This window comes from Alosa sapidissima, chromosome 5, assembly GCF_018492685.1.
Source record: "Alosa sapidissima isolate fAloSap1 chromosome 5, fAloSap1.pri, whole genome shotgun sequence".
Lineage (NCBI taxonomy): Eukaryota > Metazoa > Chordata > Actinopteri > Clupeiformes > Clupeidae > Alosa > Alosa sapidissima.
In genome coordinates, this window is record NC_055961.1 from 14,462,550 (window position 1) to 14,488,858 (window position 26,309).

Here is a 26,309-nt window from a genome sequence, read left to right on the forward strand (position 1 = left end):
ATATCTCTGTCTTAGAGGAGAATGTGGCATAGCCTAACGGCAAATCTGTATCAACTGGATGAACGACAATTCACCTAAGAGTGCTGTGAAATAAGCTAACCTTAGTAACTCCAAAGTGAGAAAAGACAAAGTGGGATGAAGCTACTCCACTACATGTACAGGGACACATTTTAACATTTACATTGTAGTACTGAAATGTTTTTCCCCCTAAGAAGCAAATGCCATTTGCAACAGCTTACCTGCGTCAAAACGGCAAGAATGGGGAGTGCCGCTCCGTGACGAAATTCACAACTATTTTGTCAGTGGGGAGGAGAAGCGCTCCTCGCGGAAACTGCAGTTGATTATGAACTGTGCTTTGGTTGTGTTCAACTCCAGTGGAGCAGGTAGACGGTCGGAACAGTCAGACCAGAGCGAGGAAAATTACTGCGTTGACTCTCGAATTGTCCATTTATTTAAGTTGATAGTAATGTTGGTGCACCACCGGAATTGGTGATCTCAGTTCCCTGATTTTGGTGATAGCCGAAAAGGAGCGTCCCCAGGCGCTCGTACTGGAGAAAAGCGCATAACGACAATGCGATTCGTTAGACCTCCTTCAACATTTTTGGATGTAGCTTTTTCTACGCTGTTTACCCAGCTACTATTGGCAGCAGTTAAAGGTAAGATGTTTGGTCTTTTCATTGACCTTTCTTGGACTTAACGTTTTTAATATTGGATTTCTTTGGTAAGTTTGGCATTTCTCCCTTCATTTACCAAAAACACAACACTGCCTTTACAGCAAAATTCCATATACCATTTGAATCACTATGTGTAGTCTATTCAACCAATTCATGTGTGGTGAGTTTGAATAGCCTAAGTTGTTGACGGCTCCAACATGAATCGACAATCATTTTGCCCTTTGTAGCCTATGTCTTACACTCGCGATTTCCCCATACAGATCAGGCTGGACTAGAATAACTTGACCGATTGAGTGTAATTCAACCCAGAGAACAGCCTTGAAATGGCAGTCGTTTAAATTAAGCACTAGTTTAAATGTTTAAATTGCAATGGTTAGTGGTGTGTAAGAGAATGATGCAGAAAGTGACGCGTAAAATGCATTTTAAAAACCTCTATTTCTAACCCTCCAACCACATGACTGACTGACCTGAAAGTACTGTAGGCCACCCTCAACTGTCAACTGAACTCTTCACTCAAGTAGGCTACTGTCAGAATTAACAAGTTAACTTAGTCCATTTCCTGATATTGAATGAATCTCCCAGTTGTGATATTCAATCTTAGTGTGGCTAGGAAAATGCCAGAGGACGTGTGAGGAGGACAAACACGTTTTGTGTGTTAAAATGCAATGTTAATAGCAAAGGCAATAGTATGCTAAAGAGTAGGCTTGGCCCAGGTGATTGCCTCTCGGGTAAAATTATGTAGGGTATAACATAATCATGGAAATTAGAAATTAATATGTATAAATATTATATAAAGTGTCAATCAGACTGTTTCTTCCCGTCCTTGTGCACTGACTGATTTAGATGGACAGATTGTTTACCGCTTCTCATCTGCTCATCAGCTCCAGTCTGGTAGAGGTCTGTAATGTTAAAGCCCTCTAATCATGCACGTTTATTCATACTAATAAGCCATTTATTCATACTAATAATAAAGATGGAAATGGAAGAGATGGTGTCATAGCCTGGAAGCTGTGTCACAGTAGTGTCACATAAGTAGTTGCAAAGTCAATGATGGTAAGTTTGACAGTGTTTGTGAAGACAAATGATCCTTTATATTCAGAGTTGGGTCAGATTACTTTGAAATGTAATCCATTACTGACTACAAATTACATGGCAATTTTTCTAATCAGTAACGTAATCAGTTGGATTACCAAAAACATGTAACGTAATCTGATTACTTTAGGATTACTTTTAGATTACTTCAATAAATATGCCCACTAAGTAAAGAATTCTCATTCTATTTTTCTTCTCCACTCTTCTCCAAACATGCACAACTCAGCTTAACCTTTATAAGGGCACACCTGGACAAATAATTTAGCTTTTGCTGGATTTTTTTTGACCCAGGGACATGGCCTGAGATTGGCATAAAAAAGGGAAGCATTAAACCCAAATTACATAGCCTAGAAATCTAGACGCACCCTAGCGGCGGCAAATTAATTTGCTCAGCTTGTACGTCTAGTATCAAACCATAGGGATTTCTATTGGCTGACGCCGTGGACGTCATCCAATCACAGCGCTCTATTTTGTTAGAGAGTCTTAAGGCGGGCTTAACAGAATGGCGACAGTCCTGTTACGGTGAACAACAAGGAAGGTGGCTATGGCGAACGAAGAGCAGTTGTTTGAATCGGCGTTGGCGCCAACTTTGGAGGAGTTGGACTTGTGCTTTTCTTTGAAAGTTGAGCAACACAATGCACTTAAGTCATTCCTTTCGAAGGATGTATTTGCCGTTTTGCCGACCGGATACGGATGGTCGTAGCGCTGGCCTATTGCATGCCTAGGCAGTTTGAAAGACAATTCTCTGCCCGCCCCTTGGATTAAGCGAGGTGAATGGCTCGATTCCAGACTATACATTTCAATGATATAGGATGGCCCGTCAGGCTACAAATGACACCATGTCCGTTTCAATTGTGGGGGTGAGAAAATTATTATTTTGGGATGTTTTTCAATCAGGGGGACCTGGTGACTTTCTCAAAGTAAACGGTAACACTAAAACAAGAGGCTACATTAAGATTAGGAGGAAAAGATCAGGCAGTGTGCCGAGAGACCTGCCCCAATAGTAGCCTATGTAAGTTAGTAAGTAAGTATATCTTTTGATCCCGTGAGGGACATTTGGTCTCTGCATTTAACCCAGTCCGTGAATTAGTGAAGTCGAACCGGCAAGGCCAAAGGCTGAAGCCCTAACCAGTAGGCCATGGCTGCCCCAAAAGGCAGCATTTGAACATTAAACCACACAATGATCCAAAACATACAGCCAAACAAGGCAAGAAATGGTTAACAGAGAACAATATCAACATTTTAGAGCGGACCTCAATCCATCAAAAAAGTGAGCACAAGGCCAAAGTGATCGCAAATAATCGTTCCTGCCTCAAAACCCAGATTGCTGCTAAAAAGGTGCGGTCTACAATCATTGTGGAGACATGAAGAGGCTTGGTGGGTATTATATGAACATTTTTGAGAGCTGTGGTGGTAAATACAGATGTTTCTAGTGTTTGTTTAAATAGAGTATGAATAATTTTGAACACTCATTTTTTTATAAAAATGTTAAAAAAGATAAAAACACTTTTTTTTTATTCCATGTTTTTACCACATTGTCTTGCAACCTTTTGGCATGTGCAAGTGTAATTTTAAGTAAGAACAAACATATTGGTCAAGATTGGTAAAAATCATTGATTGGTAAAAATCAATCAAAAAACACTGGCAAAAATCAATATTTGCCAGGGGTATGAATAATTTTGTTCTTAACTATATCTTTAAAAAGTCTAAAAAGTGAACATCCGAATAAACTGCTTGTCAAATTAAAAGGCTATCATAAAAAAGTTGCATTGTTTGCATGATAAAATGTAATCAGGTAATCCCCAACAATGTAACTGTAACCTGATTACACATTTTTTTTTATTGTACTCTGGGCTGATTATAGTTACTTGATTTTTGTAATCTGATTACGTAATCCAGATTACATGTAATCCGTTACTACCCAACCCTGTTTATATTAAGCAATAAGCTAACATAACATTCTTGGAAAATCTGTGAGATGAAGTTTATGTGCTGGAGTTGTGTCATGACAGTAATCCATGAAATCAAATTGGTTGGACACCTGTTAAAAAAAAAGTGAACTACAACTAAACAAAAACAACAGTAGCAGTGTGACTCAGGCACAAGGCAAAGGCTTTGTTGCCATTCTATTTGTGAGGTCCTGCATCAAGGCCCAGAGGTCGGGGGCTCCAGGTTTGTGCTTTGTGCGTAATGAGTACTTCCTCCCCCATGGGGCCAAGGACAGGGCAGCCAGCGTCCCATGGGAAGATCTCATAAAGCTTAAGATGGGCATTGGTGTTTCCCACTCAGGCACTCCTTGCCGCATCAAACTCAGAATGTTCTAGTGAGCAAGCCACAACCCCTATAGGCCTATTGCCATTTCTGCTGTACTTGGAGGGATTGGACAGATATTTTTGTCCACTGTATGATACTGTACACCATGGTTCTACATGGTTCTGTTTAAAATGACAGCCAAGGCTATTGTGAATATGCTGATGTGTTTGAAGGCCACTGAAAGAAAAACACAAAGACTTCCAGCAATATTCGAGGAAACGTCTCATGTGGATTACTGAACTGTGGTGTTTTGCCATAATTAACAGCAACTGACAGTGATTATATTTATGTGTATGGCATTCTCATGTTTTAGGCATATTTATGACAACTTATTCACCCCTCAAGTGGTTATGTGTTCCTGTGAAGGTCGATTTTTCAGCAGTTTCCCAAAGCCTTGTGGCAGATCAGTCAGTGTGTCAACTCAGTCACACGTTTCTAATTCAAACCACTAAAGCCATGGTGCCAGCTGCCAGTTGTTGAAGGGACACAATCAGCTCCCACCAGTCCCTGAGATAATTGGTTTGGAAAGAACACCAAACACAAACCAAACATCAAATATTCCTCAAATTAACTGAACATCACTGTTCATTTGCGGCAGGAGAGAAAATAGACTGAACAGGACTTAGATGAATAAACATGTCAAACCTAAAACATTTAATGATGGTATAAATCAGTGGTTCTTAAACTGGGGGTTGCCAAAAATATTGGAGGGGCCACGAAATGATTTGCAGTCTGGATTAAAGAATTTTTTAGAAGGTTAAGGTTTTTGACATAATGCCTTTGGTGATGACATAGCCTACCTATGAGAGAAGAGATTTTCTGCCTCTACTTTCAATTCCAATCTCGCAAAATTTCGAAACTAAATTCTACCATTGGAAGGAAGGGAGTCGCGAGACTTGGCCCATGTTTTTTTGGGGGGTCGCCAGACAAAAAGTTTAAGAACCACTGGTATAAATGAATGTAAGATAAAGACTTGGTAAAAGGAAGGTTGTAGTTTGTCATTGCAGTCACACTTTTCCACTTTCCTGACAATTATGTTCCCCTAAAAAAACTCACCACTCACCATGCTCATTTAAAGTCCTGTGCTTTGATATTGTAATGTGAACTCTATTAAAGGCGTCCTATCAGTAGATGTGTTTTTTTTTCTTTTTCGTTTTTCCAAAGGTGTTGATGCTCATTTGCCTCACTGTCCTTTATATCTGGGCGCCACTTCCAGTCTTTGTCTTTGTATTCAGTTAAGCTTGTGGGTACACCAAATTTTTCATGAAGGAAGAAGATGGCAGACCATGTTTTTGTGACATTGCTGCATATGCTGCAGACTCATCTCATCAACGCTTGCTAAGAAGTGGCATTTAATGAGCTCGAGTTCAGTCTTACCACGGATGTATTACCCAGCCCTGTTTGAGTTTCAATAAATTTCTCATGTTCTCTGTGGCTCTGGCTGGTGAGTGGAGGGGACACTGAGTACCTGAGGTGAGACCAGACCGTTCCTCAGCTGGTTGGCTGCTAAGCCTTTCCTGGGCAAAGCTGTTTGTAAGATCCTTGTTCCAGAACACGTTGGGATGGATGGATGGATGGATGGATAGATAGATGGAATAAACTTTAGATGCCCAAAGTGGAGCCATAAACTGGTTCTCTGCCATGGGGAATCAATCATGAAGTAAAACAGAATGGCAATGTATTGCTTGTAATTTTCCTATTTGTCAAGTGCAGGTAGGCCGTCAAATGTGAACTATGGTCATTTTATTAGACTGGAGAACCAGGGAAGAAAGGCAACTGCCAATAATATTTACCTATTAAATCTACTGCTCTCAGGAGTGCCAGAACATCTCACATGATAACGACAGGGTTATTAATAATGACTTTTATTAGGGGATGTAATGCTTGCTGTTTGCCATGCTTGTCGCACTACTTTTAGTAAGCTTACACGTAAACAGCGTTGAATTCCTGACCATCTCTCTTACTCTAATTGGATACTCAGAGTTGTGTTTTCTTTGTAACTGTTAATGTTCCCCTCATTGACATTAAACACAACTAATTACAGAGTCCTTGCTTTGAAAATATTCACAGAAGAACTAATCTGAAAAACTAAATCTAAATTTAAACTACGCCCATGTTAGTCAGTGTTTATGTCTGATTTGACTTCACACAAGCAGATAAGTCAGTGACTCCTGTTTTTGTTTCTCTATTTCTCTGTTCTGTCTCGTCTCTCCGTTTCTCAGCTGAGTCTACAGTGGCCAGTCGGGTGGCCGGTCAGGTGTGTCCCCTAGGGCAGTTCCCCTGTGGCAACCTGAGCGTGTGTCTGCCGCAGGTGCTCCAGTGTAATGGACACAAAGACTGCCTGAACGGGGCCGACGAAGATTACTGCGGTGAGAGAGAACATACAGCTGTGTTGGTATTTTGTTTGTTTTTGTTAGTTTGTTTGTGCATGTGTGTTTATGAGTGAATGAATGAGTGCATGAGAGAGTGAATGAGTGAGTGAGTGAGTGATATAAGAGATTTTGAGATGAATGTTTTTATGTCTGTCAGCGACTACTGGCAGTGTTTGGCTGCAAAGTCCAAACACATTGGAACCCATCAGGACAGCTGGTGTTCATGTTAAGTGAGCAGGCTGTGAAAGTAGGCTGTGTGCTTAATGGTTGATCCAAACTGGAAACATAAATGGCATAGATTTAAATGCTTTATTTTTATTTATTTAACCCGTGAATCCTACTGAGATCTTGCATCTCTTTTTTTCCAAAGGAGCCCTGGAATGCTACCAAATGTTTTGAGAAAATTGTGTACATAATACAATTTCTCGCTTTTTTTAAAAGTAGAGAGAAATAAATGAATAATATTATTAATTCATCGATTCATTTTCTCTGCGAAAGCAAGTAATTTTCTCTTCCTCTTGGAACAATGATGGAAATGTAGTCCTTTCCATCAGAGTTTGGTAAGAGAAAAGGGTGTGATGCATAATTCTGTTTATAGGCTAAAAGAATGAGTCCTGCTACAGCAGTCACTCACCATGTAATTGCTGGCTTCTGCTCTACAAGTTACAAGTGGCAGAGTCAGTCAAGCTTAGAGGTTTTTCGTGTGAAGAGAAATTTGCATCGTTCCATTTTATTTCATTGTTTACTCTCTTTGTTTTCCCCTCTCTTGTTTTTACTGCTTTTTTTAGGTGACAACAGCGGGTGGGCAGACATTTTCGACCGCACATTTAACAAAGTAGAATCACAGGACCTCCACCATAATGACTGCTGTAAGTTAGTTATGTGCACAGTGAGTGACATGCATATTCATACACACACGCTCTATTGGATGATTAGGAACTCTCACTCACTAAGGGGGCTGTCATCACTAGGGTTCTAAAAATAGTTTTGATCGGCCATCTTAAATCGCAGGAAGTGAACAGAGATGCATGCACAGTATATTCAGTTTTGTGGAGATCTAAATGCTAGTCACACCTTGTAACGTACATTTAAACCTACATTAAAAAAATGACAACAAGCACAAGGTAAATGGTTAAATACAGATGACATGGATATGTTATGCAATTGATTTGCAGGAGACGCAGCTATTTCCCCCATACCGCTGTGTGGGAAAAAAACTATCTTAAAGTTCTTTCAGAAGTGATTTCTATAAACCCATAGAAATTAACTAATTATAGTTTTAGAAAATGTATGAAAATTAAAAAGTGTTATGCACCCTTCTATATCTATATACTGTACTTAGGCTTGTAACTGTGAAAGTGTATGTGTGTTTGTGTGTGTGTCCTACCTGCAGTTCTCCAGTACTACCCAGACAGCTGTGACTGCACCAAAACAGAAGTAGAATGTGTTGATGTTAATCTGCCTGCTGTGCCGATGGTGTCACCCAACGTCACTTGGCTGTAAGACCTATAAACCTCTCAGCATAAGCATTTGGCTGTTCTCTAAATGTGTATCTGGCAGATAATTGTACTGCTGTGGAAGTCAATTACAGTTGAAAAAAAAAAAAAATAAACATGAATTTCTTTGGTGGAAATGAATTGGAGGCATGGCCCGTCCTTGTGCATCTCCCTATGGGCCAATGCTCTCAGCAAGATACTAGTTTGGCAAGCAGTCTGCATGGGAGGGGATCCACAATCCAGATAAAAATGTGTCATATTTCTTCCTGGCTTGTAAAAAAAGTAGAAAACTTCAAAGTGTGGCGGCAAAGAACATGCAAAAATAGCTGGGGGTGCTACATGACTCTTCAGGCACACGGTGTCTTTTTCAAACGTTTGATTTTCCGTAACATCTGACGTCTTTGCCTGTAATAAAACAGGTCTTTGAAGAGCAACGCCATAAGAGAGCTGTCTGATGATATCTTCTCCGAATACTCCCAGCTTCAGAGACTGTAAGTATCATAGCCTTGCTAAAATATTTGATCAATTCAGCTAAATATGCAGTTACAGTAATGTCCCTCTGCAAGCTTTGAGGAATAGTAGTCGTGATTTCTTTTGGAAGTTTAACATCTAGGTGAAATCTTTTGGAATACATATGTATACAGCACACAAATCTGGCCTGACATGTTTTCTCTTTTCCTCTTCCAAACTCTGGAGACAGACCTCTGGTAACTTGTATTCAAAACATAGGTTCCTCAGTGTTCCTTTGACAAACATAATCGGCAGTCGTCAGTATGGCTTTGGCCGACAACCAGCCCGCTGCTCACTCCTCCTTAACCCTGTCAACTCTGGCATTTGGTGGTGGGAATTAGAAGTGCTCTGTCTGTCTGAAGCCTGACTGAGTTTGTTACTCCTCAGTGTAGCGAATGAGTCACAGCCCGTAGTAAACATAGAGAAGTGAAGCTCACAGGGTGTCCATAAGGCCCAGCCCATCACTGTCCTTGGCATCTCCCCTCCCTCCCCCCGATATTGTGTGGTGCTGCTTTAAAGGAGCTTTGTGGAATTCTGTAGGCTTTGACTTGTCTTGAACGTAGTCACACGGCACTTATGCATCAATTTGCATTGTATTTAGTACAAAGAAAGCCATTAATCGGCCCGGCACTAGTTGGTTTGCATGTTAACTTCACTGGATATCTGGACGAAACGGAACGTAGGTGTTTTTGACTTTTATGTCAAAATGGTTGTTCTTCACATCCTGTATGTCTTTAAACCCATAGTAATCATAGTTGTAGTGGTTGTTTACAATCTGAGAATATTTAGGCTATTGGCTGATAAACCCTGGTCAGATGATGGGATGGTCACCTCAAGGGACATCATTCTCTGACAGAATTCTCAGAGACAAACTAACTAACACTAACATTAAATGAATATTCCATGACGGCTTCAAATTTATTCATGGCTAACAAATGATTATAACAGATGAGACATCTCTGCACACTGAGATGATGACAGAGTTAACTGTTAGCTGAGCAGTGAGCTGGATAAATAAGCATGCATGTGACTGTGCATAATGGCCGTATTTTCTCTCTTGGCATAGTCATAACAACAAAACTTTTCATATCGTAATTCTACATGAGTCCGGGGATAAAGAGGTGCAGTGCACTGAAGTGCATTATGCTCATAAAGTATTCAAAGTGTTTTGAAATTAATATCAGGAGTATATAGTTTCACTCTTTTAAAATGTAGCATTCTTAGCATACATTCCCAGATCAGCCATGTGTTTTATATTCACCTCATCTGGCTGGCTTGACTTTCCCTATTCTTTGACACTAGTACTTGAGGTCATTTGTTTCTGTATTTATTGCCACAGTTTGAACAGTTGGCTAATTGTTTCTCTGTTGGATCCTGACCTCTTGACTGTACTTTTGACTTTGCATTGCTGATGCCTGGACTGCAGCCATGTCTCTGCTCTGCTCTCCTTTTACCCCGTCCTGTGTGTTTGTGCAGTCCTAACTTTTCAGTGGTGGTATGGGTTTGGTAAATAAACTCTGCACTTGCGTCCACATCCTGGTGACTTATTATTTTCAAGGTCATCCTCATATCTGTCCCAGCAACTTAGGAGAGAAGCAGCAGAGGAATAGATAGATGTTCTTTATTGTCCACAAATGGGGATGAATTTTGTTTGTCAGTACCACACTGACAGGCAATAAATAAATATGTTTTAAAAATCATGCCACTGTACAAAACATATCAGTACAACACAAAGAGGCAATAAATAAGTAAAATAAACACAACGAGACCAAATTTAGAGTATCAGGAGATGCATTAAAAGTTTATAGCTGCCTGTCCACTGATGCAGCATTGGCCACTGATATTAGATGTTGAAATGGAAAAACATTCTCGGAGTTCAGCACCTTCATGGATTAATGTAGGCCTGCCAGTTTGTTTTCTCTCTTAGTGAGTGAAAACATGCTCGATGTCTCCAGGTTCAGAGAGCCAAACCCTGCAAACTCTTTTGTCCAAGCACTGAGATCAGAATCAGGTCATTAGTTTTATCTAGTGCTTGCTAAGAGGGAAAAGAAAATATGGAAGGATTGTTATTCTCAAACCAGCCTCAAGAAAAGACATCCCTACTTTACCTGGTGTTACGTGCCCATAGATGTGATGATATACATTTGGTGCCAATTAAGAGACAAGACAAATAAACTGAATAAATGGTCATTGATCCTATCAGCACTGACACGGGAACAAGCTCTGAGGAGAGGGGTATCACTCCTCCTCTGGCTCATATCTTAAGGCTCAGATTAGAGGCTTTGCTTTTGCTCTGGAAGCATGTAGCATTCCTGTCTGCGATTTGAACAAATCATTGGTGGAAGTACCCTCCAGAATTATTGGCACCTCTGCTAAAGTTGACTAAAACCCGTATAAAAAATAATATGTTGGTGATTTATTGTAATCTCACAATGAAAACAATGAGAAAAATCCAACCTTGAAGGGAAGCACATTTATTTTGAGAAAAAGGAAAATCTCATAAAGAAATAAATATTTTTAACAAAAACACATTGCTCACAATTATTGGCCCTCTGAAGCGTCAAAAAAAGGGTCTTGCTTTCGATGCTGTAGGATTTTATTAATCATGTCCCCTATTTCAATAAAGGTTCATTAAGCAACCAGGTTAATTGCATGCAAATGAAAACATTTGTTTTGACAGGCTTTCCAAAAGAGAGAGAGTGAAAGAGAGTGTGCTTGTGTGTCGAGGACCTCTGCATGGCTATAAGGGTCTAAGGACCCATATAAGAAAGCAGATTCACTTTGTACATGAGGATTCACTGGACACATACATTTTCATTTGGAAATTGGAAAAGACCATGTGTGCGTATGTCATATTTTTATGTACAATTTTGTGAAATTGTTGTTGCCCCCCTTAAAAGGTTTCTTCAGAACAACAGGATAGAGAACGTTTCAGGCCGAGCCTTCAGTGGACTGCACAAACTCAGAAAACTGTGAGTCACTTTTCAATCATTGTGCTTTACATATAGGGTGAAATGAAAATAATCTGTTCCCAGTATCTTTTTTTGCGCTATAATTGGTACTATTGTTGCTTAGTTGCTGCTGTTTCACATTATGCGCATCAAATTCATTTTAGATTGGTTTCAATGATATGGGATTTTTATCTGGCATATATCATGCTGGGATCATTTCAATGGTCACGGTGCAGGACATAATCAAAGCTTTAAGCAAAGTTCTCAGTTATTGGTTTGCTTTTACCAAAAATACAATTTTGCCTGACAAATAGTCTCCTTAAAACTTAAGATTTTATGATACTGATCCACAGTAGGCCTGTTCTGTGTCATTCCATGACGGTAGTCTTTCAAAGTCTTCGTAGTTTTTTTGTGTCCACAGGAGGAATGTGTTTTAAATCAAAGAAGATATGGGAAAATTTGGTCATGGCGTTAGTCACCTAAGGCTTCTATTTTGAACACGGTTAGGTGTGGTTTTGTCCTTTCTCCGTTTTCCACTATATTGTCCTTGCATTGTCCCCTGTTTAAACAATCCTCTGTGAGTCATCTCAAATTAATTAGTCAGTGGTGAGGGCACTACACAGATGGAGATATCTTTGAATAATGCTGCCTCAGGCTGAATGCCCGTCTGATACATTGTCACATAAAAATGGAAATATGCGACCTGTAGATGTAAGTCAGCTGCCAGTAGCTCTGAACTAAACTGAACTGAACTGAATGATGTTCTTCTGCAGACTGCTCAGTCAGAACTATATCACCTCCCTGAGTGCCGGCGTGTTCCGTGACCTTCATCGGCTGAGATGGCTGTGAGTATATCATCCTGTATTCCAATCAGGTTTCTCCTGACACACCTCACAGGTGCGGTCTTTTCTCCTGCTACTGCTCGAGGGCTGCTAGTGAGTAAGTATAATCAGATAAGTCTCAGATAAGGGCTCTGTGTCATTCAGGGGGTTTGCACTTTTGGGATTCCATTTCCCCTTCAAAGACCCTGTTCCCAGACCAGTGGAATGTGCTATGAGTGCATGAGCTGAGTGTTTGAGATTGTGTTTGAATGTCCGAGAGGATCAGAGATTTTCTTGAAGGTAGATGCTTGTATGCCATGTGTTTTTAATAAGAAATGAATGAGCAATTTGTTACGCTATTGTGAGTGTCTGCCAGAAGGAAGCTTTGTTGGTATTCCTAGAACAAGTTGATTTGTTGGCGTGTGAGCTGGGAAGGCATATTTTGAGTTTTGAACTTGATCATATTTTCAGTTTTATTGAGATAAACATGGTCCTTGTAGTTAACATGAGATATTAAAATTCCATTGAAGAAAGATCAAAAAGTACAATAATGAGATAAAAATGATTATCTGACAATAAACTATTATGGCTCTCTGTGACAAAATGGGCAAAAAATACATTTTCCATTATTGGGAAAGAGTTAGAAACATAAATATGCTGAGGGTGTTCTCTAGCCTCCTTTTAAATGGTCCCTGCTAACATATTCTGACTCATGTCGTGTTTCCACTGAACATCAGGTTGATCTTCTTTACTAAAAGCACCATGACACTTTAAGACCAAGATACATTGTCCATCACCACTTATGAATCCAATGCAATTAATTGTGACAGTGCATACAAGAGGGATAAAGTTGGCTACAAAGAAATATATTTCAGGAAGACACATAGGAGATAGAGAGAAATTAATATGTATTAAAATATCTGAAGTTGGTATGATGGGTGCCATAAGCCATGTATTTTTTGAGATGTGGACTACATTTTGGAAAGTGTTATTTTCAAAGGCTAAAAAACTTTCACATCAATTTATGTCATTCTTTTTTAGAATTTTGGATCACAACCCTCTACAAAGCATATCTGAGGACATGTTCATTGGTTTGAAGTCTTTGATGTTCTTGTGAGTATCAGCAGACATTCATAAAATATGCTTTAATGTTTTACCAATTAAGGAACCATTAATAAGGACCATTGTCCTCCTAACCTGAGGCTAGGAAGTTTAAGTGTGTTCAAGCCAAAAAGGATGGTAAAACCATAGGGGATAAGTGTACTGTTGCAGAACTACATGCTCACATGCCTACTATTGACAATGGCATAGCCTGAATGCACTGTGAACAGAACTAGTAAATTAGTATTTTATTTCGGGGTTTTTCACCAATATGAATCAAACAGTGTGAGCCATTGTGTGCACAGGCCGGCTTTGGATCTGACTAAGACAAAATATTCAGAAGAAGCCTCAAACAAATTGAATACCTCGCGGGGTCTCACTTCATAAAAAAAACACTGATGCTCCAGAGATTGCATTTGGTCATTCTCCTCTTCCTCCATGGCTGAAGGCATTCCTCACCTGACGAGATTTATTTCTGCAGAATAAAGGCGTGGAGGGGGACTCTCATCCCTCAACCATTCGTGTTTTCATGCATTTCCTTTTACACGTTTTTAAAAAAAAAAAAAATGATTTGACCTTTATTCCAACTCCCTCTGTGCTCCTCTCCTGTGAGCTCCATATGTGTTTTTTCTTAAAGGAGAACTCCAGTCTAATGGCATATTTTTCTATGATAATGAGTGTAAACTGTAGTTCACGAGCAAAAGGATGTTAGACTGAATAGTTTTGAGTTAGCAGGCAACCTCACAACGTCATAGGGTCATTCCACGCCAACTCAGCCACCCATGTACATGACACCTTTCAGATTTTGCTGAAAAGCGGTGAAAATATGCCTTATGTCACCAAACAAAGGAATATGAAGTTTCAGGTCAATATCTCAAACGGTTTGCCCATGGCGTCCATTTGAATTTTGGGTGCCACAGCCCTAATTGACACATTGGAATTTCACATTTCATTTTTGGAAGCCCATAACGTCTGTTCTAATAGTGGTAGAAGGCTGGAAACTGGTGTGTCAGTTCACTGTAGCCTGTACTACAATTCTGGAGGCAGAATCAACATTCCTTACTGTTTGGGTGAGAGGTGGGTTATATGTGGGAACCTTGCTCAAAAATGAATTTGAATCACTGAGCATAATACAAAGTTATTTCCACTATTTTCATGCTTTATCATCACTAAATTCTCCCTGATCGACATTCCAGACTTCTGGAAACAATGTCCAAAATGGTGCATTATGAAGAATAAAATTCATATTATATGGAGCGTCATAGTCAATTTTTTTATTTAATTAAAAGAAAGAACAAATATGTATCTTTGTCTGGTATAAATCCCATTAGGATCATCAAGTGCCCACATGGTCATTTGGGGGTCCAAATATGGTGTTGCAAAAGAGTCACCTCTGCCGGAGATGGTTTTTGGACCCCCATAAAACCCCCACCAGTGGTATCATACACTTCAAATTAATTTTGGCAAGAGCAAGGTTCCCACATATAACAAATAATCCTGTTTAGAAAAAATCTGATTATTAATTGTGGTGCTAGGGCCACCCAAAAAGTGAAAAATCACACATGCCGTCAACAATTTTTAGGACTTTGGTGACCCACCTCTTACCCAAACAGTAAGGAATGTTGATTCTGCCTCCAGAATTGTGTAGTACAGTCTACAGTGAACTACCAAACCAGTTTCCAGCCTTCTACCACTATTAGAACAGACGTTATGGGCTTCCAAAAATGGCAAAAGATGAAATGTGAAATTCCAATGGGAATTTGGGCCGTGGCACCCGAAATTCAAATGGTCGCCACGGGCAAACCGTTTGAGATATTGACCTGAAAATTCAGATTCCCTCGTTTGGTAACATAAGGCATATGTTCACCGCTTTTCAGCAAAATCTGAGAGGTACCATGTACATGATAGCCGATATTGGCTGTTTTCACATGGAATGACCCAATATAATGTGCACAGCTTTGAGGGAGATATAGTGCGTTTCAAACCACTACCCAACAAGCAATGCCCTGCTATAGCTTCAAAGGATCTAAAAAGCCCATCTAAGGCACAGCCAAGATACTTCATGACATCACTTCATATGATGCTCCTCTCTTCACTCACCTAATAATGCATTCCAAATTGTCCTCTCATTCACACATTCACAATATATTAATGCGAACCTGCTTGCCACAACACTTTGAACAAAGTCCAACCCGGAATAGTGTGAGAGTTTTACTCTCCCTCTCCTTATAACTAAACCCCATTTGAAAATCACAGACTTGGGTTACGGAACTGATTTAAATGGCAATCTCATAGGCCATACAGTATCTGTAATCTGACATACTTTACAGTACTTCGCCATTTTAGAGTGCATCACATGAAAGCATGCCTGTGAGCTGCTGGTGTTTGTGTTTTCCTCCAGGTCCCTGGTGAACACATCCCTCACGCGACTGCCTGACTCCAGCCTGTGCCACCACATGCCGTTCCTCAGCTGGCTGTGAGTGACATTCCTCTCCAGCATGTATTAGACCGCCTGCTCTGCACTTTGACGTTTCTGCTTGAGTTACTTGAAGCTTAGTGATCACTCCTGATGTGCTGTCCCCTTTTAAATGTATTGTATTTTTTTTCTGTGGACTGGGATGGCATGGACTTACCACGGTTGAAAAGCAAGAAATTACAGAGATTTCGCACTTTACCGCTTTACCCCAACCCCTGGTATTGCGGTCTTTGGGTAGAACTAGGGCATTATTAGGGCATCATCATCTGTTGATGGAAACCAGTCTGAACCACTTATTCCATTACATATGACTGTGATCAGTCTACAGGGGGTCAAGGCGTCATCTACCTGTGCCCCCCCCCCCCCCCCGTCTCTTTGTATCTCTCTGTTTCTCTGTCCCTCATCCCCCTTCTCTCTCTCCCTCTCTCTCTCTCTCTCCCTCTCTCTCTCTCTCTCTCTCTCTCAGGATGTGGTTTGTAAGTGCACTTCCCACGCTTTTGGAGTCCCTGGGGCACAGAGATCATGCTTTAGCATAGTAATAGATTTATGTTGTGGCGCCCTGTTTTCGTGCAGCCTAATCTAATTTCACAATCTCAATTAAAGCGCTAATAGTGTTATCGCTACATCTTCATCAAATGGCCTGAGGTGATGCATGAAGCTTAGGAGCAGGTCTGGATTTATGGACAGTATTTATATAGAGAGAAAGCTTTCCAGTGGATAGCCACTTGTTTCTGAGCACTGATATTTACAGCTGAATTTGCTTTATTAAGCTTGCTGCCAGAGAAATGTTTTAAAGTCATTTTAATGTTTGTATTTTATTATACTGGAAGGATGGGGCGTCATGGTGTAGTTGTTTTTGGCTTGTCTTATTTATTCATCTTAACTAAATGCAGGTAGAGTGGCCTAAGTGTCTCTCTTTTTATGTTCAGCACGGTCGTAATCGTAATATACTTTGAGGGGGACATGCCCCCCCCCCCCAGTATTCAACTATGCTCAAAATGTCCCTCCAATGTAAATAAATAAATTGTTATGCTACAATTGCATTTCACTCACCGCTGTCCAAAATAATCACTCACAGATGTAACCGCAAACTTAACGTATCATAATGCATTTTGTATGTCAGTTGTTAATGTGACATTTAAAGGTGAAGTCAGCGACATGATTTTTGATGATTCTTGAATTTCCCCTTGGGGATCAATAAAGTATCTATCTATTTCAAGCCCATAGCATGTTTTTTCACATTTAGCAATCATTTACCTCAACCGCTAGCTGCCCATTCCATGATTACACTGAAAAAGAAAAAAATGTACTCTGGAGGCAGCCCAGGCTCCGAAAACTGGAATCAAACAACGTGGACGCAGCCTGTCCCCCAACCAAAATCTCCTCTGAAGTCAAGGGCTGGCGTGCTTTTAAAGGGCCGGCTCCGCCCACCCGCAACAGGTCTCACCTGTACACAATTACAGAAAGGAAACAACAGCAACAACAAAGAAGGAAACAGCACCACCAAAGGTAGTGGAGGGACGTAACAATACAAAATATCTCAAAAACGTATACAGAAACTCTGGAGCCCTATAGTTCAATAAATAACTAAAACAAATAAAATATATAAATAAAACAAAACAATAGTGTTACTGCCTTAACCCTTTAATGCGCAAGCTAGGCTTACCCCTTCCAATGCGTAACATGGGTCAAAAATGGCCCGCACTCATTTCCTATGGTAACTCATGCATAGTTGTCTTTTTATTTGCAATATTTTAACAAATATATGTATTTTATCTTTCATTATGTCAGATATCCATTAAATAACTTGTTTGTGATCACTGCAAATCATATTTTTTATCTTTTCTCTTTAACATTATGAACAAACAAGGTTTTTGCATTATTACATCCAGTTTTCAGACATGGGTCAAAAATGACCCGCATTCATTTCCTATGGTATTTCATAAATATTTGTGTGTTCCTTTCCTATATTTATTGATTTTCTGAACAAACATATTTTTTTCTATTGTTTATGTGTGTGGGACAAAAAGACCCATGCATTCAAGTTTGTAATGTTTTTAATAAAAATAAACTATAACAACATTTTTTGTTAAAACACAAATCTTAGAATAATGTTCTTAGACTTACTATAGTGTTTTAATCCAAATAGCACTATATCATAAGTTTATTTCTCAATTTGTCACACGTTAAAAACACAGATAACTAATATCACTTATGTTGGACTGTGTACTATGTCTATAGTATTGTGAACTGTAGTGAACGTCACCAAAAGTGTAGTTAATTCACTTGGGAATAGGAAATAATTATCCATAACATGGTCACCCCACCATTTGATATTTCATGTCTTATATGCCCCACACAAATGACCACCATGTTTGTGTTGTGTTTGTGCATCCTTGCACATAGGTCAGTTTCTTACTTTTAGTGTCATTGGTAGATCAGATATCTTCCTTTTCTCTTGACCATCATGTCTGATATCACATTGTGACTGTGGTTTCTTTGTCCCACATCTTTTCATATCCATATAGCTCAGGAGGTCAGACGTGCCCTTCATGCATGTGCTTCTTCATATGTGTCATGAGAATACTTCACCTAGCTCCATTTTGAACATCCATAGTAACTACACCGATACAATCAGGATGCTGATCAGTTAAACTGCTATTAGTATTGAGGGGTGACAACTTGCAGCACTCTGGACCAGGGAACCATGAGTCATATTTATGTTCTCTGCATAGATGTGTAGGCATACTAATGAAAGCAAGGATAGAGATGGCCCATGTGTCTATAGTGCTCTTGTCCAATGTATTGGATGCACTTGATGCATATACTAACTGCACAATACCCTGATAGTAAGCTGGGCAAAGAGCTTGTCATGCCACACAGGATAAGCAGTGTGGAGGTCACTTCCTTCTTCCAAACACATATAGGCTGAATCCCAAGACCCCCTAAGTTGTGAACCCTCAAAAACAGAACTGACATGAATCAATTTCACGTTTGGCCTGATGGCAGTTAAGTCTTTGAGGGTTCAGGGCTGATGGAGGGATATTGAAATTCACCCATTACTTACAATAGAAATATGTAGAAAAAGGAAACCAAACAGAGCCATAAAAGGACATCAGAGAGGAAGGACACGTGAAGTGGAAGAGGAGCTAGAGCTGCACAGAAACCAACAATACTAAAAGTTGGAAGCGGTGTTTCCAATGCACTAGGACTGTGTACAAGGGCAAACATGTAATGTTAATTTGCATGTGTCATGTCATGTAGTGCTGAAATGGCCATTTAGTGTACCCATGTGTTTTACTTAATTAGCTTCAGTTTATTTGGACACATTCACCACATTCTCTATACTTCAGATATAATATATTTCAATACGTGTGATTGGTTATTAGTGATGTCATGTGTGACAAAGTGAGATATGATAGATGAAATATGTGTATTTCACATATTTCAACTATTGTATGTGCTGTTATTTTGTTTAAAACAATTACAACCTAATACTTTTATCAAAGTAATTGTTTTAATATATATTGTTTTTGCTTCTAATCAAAAGTGCACACAGGGGTCACATTTGACATATGTCTGTAAACTTGATTTAGTAATAGAAAAAACTATATTTGTAATTATTTGAAGTAATCAAAAAGATTTTTACTGAACAACTGTAAAATGAACTGCAATATTCATATAGCAAAGGAATACCCAGCCATGTATGAAAAAGCATGGGAAATGAATGCGGGTCATTTTTGACCCATGTCTGAAAACTGGACGAAGTAATGAAAAAACTGTGTTGTTGTTAATGTAAAAAAGGAAAAAAGGAAAAATTATGATTTGTAATAATCAAAAACAAGATATTACATTTATATCTGGAATATTGACTGATGAAATAAATAAATTCCTAAAATATTGCAAATATAAACACATGTATGCATGAATAACCATAGGAAATGAATGCTGGTCATTTTTGACCCATGTTGCGCATTAAAGGGGTAGTGATACAGACATGTAAACTTTTTCTAAAAAATAAAGAATGGAAAAATGAAAATAGAGATATGTAATGGTTAAAAACAAGTTAATTGAGGAATTCATGGAATACTGGATGATGAAATCAATTTATCGCAAAAATATTCAACATTTTAAGTCATCCGGGTCACTTTTGACCCAGGTTATGCATTAAAGGGTTAAAACAGACTCTGAGGGGGACATAACCAGGTTTTGTGCAGATCAGATACTGTGGGATGATGTGTGCTGAGGGCTCTTGTGTGGGGATATGTACTGTTGGTGAACCAGGAAGTTCTGGCTGTGATGCTTTTAAACCTTTTCCCTAGGGCATTGACAGGATGAGAGCGGTCCCTGACTATTTTCCCTACCAATTTAAGCAGTCGGATGTTGATTTTAGATGCTGTCCTGACAACCCTATTTAGCGCCATCTTGTCGTCGGCTGAGCAGTTACCAAACCAGATTGTGATAGATAATGTGAGAGCACTCTATCACAGCTCTGTAGAAGTTCCTCATCCCAGCCTTAGACACCATTTCCTCTGGACACTGGTGAGCTTTCTTCACAATATGGTTGACATTAACCTCCCATTTGAGGTTGGAGATGATGGTGGTACCCAGGAACTTGAAACTGTTCCCCCAGTCTACGGCTTGGTCAGTGATCAGAGGTGAACGCCTATTTCTATTTTTGCAGAAGTCTACCATCTCCTTAGTTTTGGAGATGTTGAGACTTTTCAGTACACCATTATCCTTGTAAGGATACTTCTGCTCTATAAGCTGTTTCATTATTACAGTCAATCACACCTACAGTGGTGTCATCTGCAAATTTGAAGATCTGACTGAGTTATGGTGTGAGACAATCATTGGTGTAAAAAGAATAAAGGAGAGGGGACAGAACACACCCCTGGGGGGCGCCAATGCTGGTGGATATTGGCTTGGATAGTTTATTGTTAATTCTTGTAATTTACCGGTATTGGTTAAGAAGTTCTGTATCCACACATGGATACACCCAACCCAAGGAGTTTCTCATAGAGCCTTACTGGTATGATGTTATTAAAAGACACAGAGCTATCTCAATGTAGCTCAGTCAATGAACAGTACCCGTGCATAATGTGTCTTTTCCTTCTAGATGTTGTAAGATGTCATGAGCACAGAGGGAAACCGCATCCTCAACAGATCTGTTTTCTCTGTAAGCAAAAAGCGAAATGGAAGTGACACACTAGGCAGGTGGTTAGTAAATATTCGCTCAAACACTTCCATTATGACTGAAGTTAAGGCCACTGGTCTATAGTCATTAAGACAAGTGATGTTAGTCTTTTTAGGTATGGGAATTATAATGGCAGATTTAAAGCATGCTGGAACCTGACATTTTTTCAGAGATCAGTTAAAGATGTCAGTAAAGACCATAGATAGCTCATCAGTGCACCATTTGATAGTGGATGCAGAGACCAGGTCAGGGCCGGATGCTTTCCTGCAGTTCTGTCTTTTCAACAGATTCCTGACCTCATACTCTTCTATCAGAAATGGTGGGTCAAGGGAAGTGGCATTGTAGGGGAGGTTGGAGCCGTTTGTGGACTTAGGGCCCTATTTTGGCGACCAGAAACAGATGATCAGAGGCACAAAGCTTAAAGCGATGGTTCGGAGTAATTTCACCCTAGGGTCGTTTGCACCATGACCCCGAGCCAAACACCCTCCCAGAACCTGTTTTCCCTTGGTCGAACCCTGGTCGAGTAGCGCTGTCAGAAATGAATGAGTTTCTGCAGTCGTAATGGTACCAACTTTTACCTCGTAAATTACCCCACTAATAATGCCCTGAATGGTACAAAACTTCTACAGTAGTACAACTATGTTCTTTACTCATAAAACGAGGCATTGAAAAGTTTGTAAATACACCAGAAGTTTATTTAAATAACACTTGCCTGATGGATGCTACTATCTGCTACTATACCGCTGCGTCGACGTTACTTCCGTGATTTGGGAAAAGCCCATAAAAGTCCTGGCAGGAAGCATGCATAAGGATGTAGATCCAGGAATGCACTAATATTTCGTTCGTAGTAGCAGTTTGCAACAATTATTAGTTAACACTAAGTTGTAAACACTTCAGAAAAAAAGTATTAAAAACGTTGATCGCTTCCTGAGGACCCTAGGGTGAAATTACTCCGAACCATCGCTTTAAGAGCATGTCCAGTCCACATTCGGCTTGATTTTGTGATCAGACGTGGTGCATTGTTCAAAAGGGTTGTTCTTCTGTTTCTTAATCAGTCATGGGTGTGTTTTTGGTGTAACAACTTTAAACCAATGAGAGTGACATTTGTCATTTCCTTTAACAGCAAGCAGCGCAACTTCAAACAGCACATCTATTTTGACAGTCAGCAGCGCATTTGAAGGAATCTGTTTGCTTGTGAGAAGTCCATGGAACAGAGGGATTCCACTAAACCTTGCTTTACTAAAACCTGTTTGTGACTAGCAGAGTATAGCCTATATGCATCTGCACTTGGCTATTATTCAAACTCATAGGCAAAGTGAAACTAACTTCACCGTGAACTCATAGTCAACGACAAAACAGTTCTACACAATTCTTTACTTTCACTATTGACTGACAAGGGGTTACCATCGAAAAACATAGCCTGAACTTATTCCAATAATGTTCGAATGACTGAATAAAAATCTTAAAGTGTAAGTTCAGTGTAAAATGACCCATAGCCCTGTTGTATAAGCTCACCACATGCAGCCCATCGGAAAAAGAATGAGACATTTGGGACAACATAGGCCAAGTTATGGACAGGCAGCTTAAAGCAGACCTATGGGCCAAGTTATGGACAGGCAGTTTAAAGCAGACCTATGGGCCAAGTTATGGACAGGCAGCTTAAAGCAGACCTATGAGCCAAGTTATGGACAGGCAGCTTAAAGCAGACCTATGGGCCAAGTTATGGACAGGCAGCTTAAAGCAGACCTATGAGGCATCAAAACTGAAACTGAAAGTAACTCCCCACTGCCCCATGGGTCTGCTTTAAGTCTGATGTCACCTTTCAAAGTACTCGACAGGTTTGTCTTTGACAGGGGTGCTTAGTTTGCATGTAGCATTTTTGTTTTGATGGTTTCATGCTCTCATGTGCCAGCAGTTCACTGCACACCACACACTGGGGTTTCAGTCCCATTTTGTCCTCAATTTAAGTGAATCCATGTCCTACTTTAAATATTCAGGGTTGTAGCCTACTTGTGTATACCAGGGAAGGGATAAATTAACATGACCTGTCACATTAACATAGTCTATGTCCACGGCAATGACTGATATACGAATAAAGTCTATCAAAATAAAGGTCCAATTTTAGATATTTAGATTTAGGTCCAATATTAGATCTGATAAAGTAGCACTTAAAATGGCATTTCTTTTTTAACCCACAAGCTCCGTGACTCACCCAGAACGGTTCCACGACCCACTTTTGGATCACGACCCACTAGTTAAGAACCACAGTTTTAGAAGGTGTAAGGTAGCGATTTTTAGATCATATGCCAGACCATACCTTATGTTGTTAATTGCCACATCCCTGGGTGCAAGGTTAACTGCTCATTGTTCCGATCTACAACCCCAAAACAGAAAAAGTTGGGACGTTGGGTAAAGTGCAAATAAAAACAGAATGTGATAATATACAAGTTGGATAGGTTAGACACTTTGATAGGCCCCCTCCTCTTTAAGTGTAAGTATATATAGCCTACTCTTTTGATCCTGGGAGGGAAATTTGGTCTCTGCATTTCTGGCGTTTACAAACGGAAGTTCGGGAGGAGCATGACAGAATTTGCCACGCCTCCTTCAATCAGACAGGTTATTTATTTGCAGTCTGCCCCTACCTGCCGAAGTTGCAGCATCGGCGGCACTCCGCTTGCAAGACGCGTTTGGTCAAGTTAGGAACCAAGTCGCCGGTTGTGCAGATTGGCTTCCCCAGCGCCTTCTCGGCCATCCAATCGCTTGCCAGCGAATAACAGCGATAGCCGCCGCAAGACCCGAAGAAGGAGAGCTACTCCACGGACCATAGCTTTGATTAGAGCAGAGTTGGATGTAGGATCGATTGCCCTTGTTACACAAGGAAAGCAGACCTGCTTTGCCTTTTCGAACAATCAGTTTATCTTTTTTCTCCTAGGCTACTATAGCCGATCAACCGAGCACCAGGTTTACCCTAACTCAATGTTGGCGTTGGCCGTAAGGCAGCTGATACACAGGAGCTGTTGCTCTGTCGCTTATTGCCAAGAGGGCAAGAAAGGGATTTTTCTCCTTTAAACGTCTGGGAGTTTTTTCGCCTTCCTCTGTGTTCAGAGAGTGCCAGCATATTAAAGCCCTTCCCTAGCTGACCAAGGGAGCACCTACACCAGTGTGTAGCTCTGCTCCTTTAATAGCTGAGCCTTGGAGCACCTGCACCAGCATCTGTTCCTCGGAATCCTCTCTAATAATTTGTTGCTGCTCATCACTGCTCTTGCCGTTATAGCTACCGCAGTTAGCTACAGCAGCCTATTTTAATTGCGTAGGCCTTACTGCTAAACATTGGGGTGCATTAGATGTTGAACTTCACAACCGCGGGCTGTTATTTTCAACATCTACTCTCTCTTGCAGCCCTATACAATTTGGCTAATTACTTTTTCCATCGCATGGATAGATCCCCCTCCAGACTACGGACACCTTTGCTGCCGCTAGGGGCGCGTCTAGATTTCTAGGCTACCAACCAGTAGGCCTTACACAACTTTATCACAAATACACAAAATTATCATTACAAAACTTTTCCTGCATTTTGTTACCCCAGTCCCAACTTTTTTTGAAACATGTTGCTGGTATCAAATTCAGAACTAACATATATTTTCCATGAAATTGTCAAATTTGTAATTTTCAACATTAGATATGTTGTTTCTGTCCTTTGTGCAACTAAATATGAGTTTAAGAGATTTGCAGATTATTGCATTCTGTTTTTATTCACATTTTACACAATGTCTCAACTTTTTCTGTTTTGGGGTTGTATCTGCAGTGGCTTCCTAGGAGGTTTGGGGATTTTGGGGGGGGCTGATGAGGAATAAGGCCTTTCTCGACTCTGTCTGGTCATCTTGACTTTGTGCCGACAGCCTGACTTTTCCAGACGGTTGCAGCACAGTCCTGTGTGAGAAATCCGCTCACTCAGAAAGAGATGGGCAGACGAGGCATGATCACAATCTTTTTTTCCTGTCATGGAGTTGACCAGTTGAATGATCATTGAAGAACAGCACTGACATGTGACTATTGAAGACTACCGTAATTTTCCACCTATTAACCAAGGTTTATATTTCACTAAATGTCTTCAGGTATTAGGTTAATACACAGGGGTGGGCTATACATGGGAATGCATTAATTTTTTTCAGTTTTCTTTATGATTAAAGCACAATCTGATTCTGATTCATTCGGCTATGGGGCACTGTAGTTGATACACGGGAGCGGTTAATACATGTTTTTTTTTAATTTTTTTTTATTAAATTAGCATAAAACACTGTCCTGCGGTTGCAATTTAGTCACTCTACTGCGGTATGCACAATGTGGCTAATACACAGGAAATTACTGTACACCTTTAAGCTCACTAATTGCCAAGCACAGAGCTAGTTCTGATGAAAGCATCAAAGTTATCTCATTCAGAGAGAGATTCATAGAGATGCAAAATGGCACTTTTTCCTCATGGAACTAACCAATGGAATGGTCAGGAAAGAGCAGCATTGGAATATATTTTCTTGGAAGCTTTTTTTGAAGACTATTGAATCTCACTGAGTACCAGGCAAAGAGCTTGAGTTGACCTTTACACATGGTAATAAGGTGCCAGGTACAATCCCCATTCCATACTTCATTCCATACTTCACTTCACTGGCTTTTTTTTTTAAAAGGCAGTGAAGTGAAGTTGGGTGATAGTAGTTGAGAGAGACTGACAGCTCAGTCAATATGCGTACCATAGATATTAAAAGAGCGAGTTCACAGCACACCTGACACCACTTTCTCTCTCGCTCTCTTATTTGCCTCTCTTTATCTTTCCATCAAACTGACACATTCAGCACCTCGGCCATTAAGTCTGCTGTCTCAGGGATTATTGGCTTCTTTTATGGAAATAAGCATTAAATGGTGGGAGAAAGTTGCTGGAGCTGTGGTTCACTATGCAGCCTTGCAAGGGCCTTTTCTAAATGTCACCAAGTGTCAGCATGCATTAGTAGCCAATAACAGATGGCAAAAAAACATCTGTTTGTTTGGCTCTCTGTGCTGTGGTGCGCTGACTTTTCATCATGGTGGTGGCACCCACTAGGCATCTAGTGTTTATGGGTTGGCTCCTACCCATTTCATTATGAGGATTTTATAGGGTTGCCCTTTCATAATCCCTAAAATTGTCAGACGTGCTTTAAGCGACTATGTGTTTGCAAGTTGCACTACATAGGCTAGGTTAAGTTTTGGTCAAATAATTAATTGGTTAATAATATCCAGTTTGCACCATTAAATTGATACCAATGTGAAATATAAGA

General features: G+C 40.1%; 1 protein-coding gene across 1 annotated transcript in view; it reads left to right on the top strand.

The window, feature by feature from the left end:
- Window positions 1-305: 305 nt before the first annotated feature.
- The window catches only part of rxfp2a (relaxin family peptide receptor 2a), a 37,343-nt gene continuing 11,339 nt past the window's right edge, over window positions 306-26,309 (top strand). Inside the window, exons 1-9 of the mRNA XM_042093207.1 lie at window positions 306-656; window positions 6,302-6,448; window positions 7,240-7,320; window positions 7,845-7,950; window positions 8,367-8,438; window positions 11,358-11,429; window positions 12,182-12,253; window positions 13,271-13,342; window positions 15,732-15,806. Of these exons, the coding sequence (XP_041949141.1) occupies window positions 572-656; window positions 6,302-6,448; window positions 7,240-7,320; window positions 7,845-7,950; window positions 8,367-8,438; window positions 11,358-11,429; window positions 12,182-12,253; window positions 13,271-13,342; window positions 15,732-15,806 (782 nt within the window). The 5' untranslated portion in view covers window positions 306-571. The remainder of the gene's footprint in view (window positions 657-6,301; window positions 6,449-7,239; window positions 7,321-7,844; window positions 7,951-8,366; window positions 8,439-11,357; window positions 11,430-12,181; window positions 12,254-13,270; window positions 13,343-15,731; window positions 15,807-26,309) is intronic.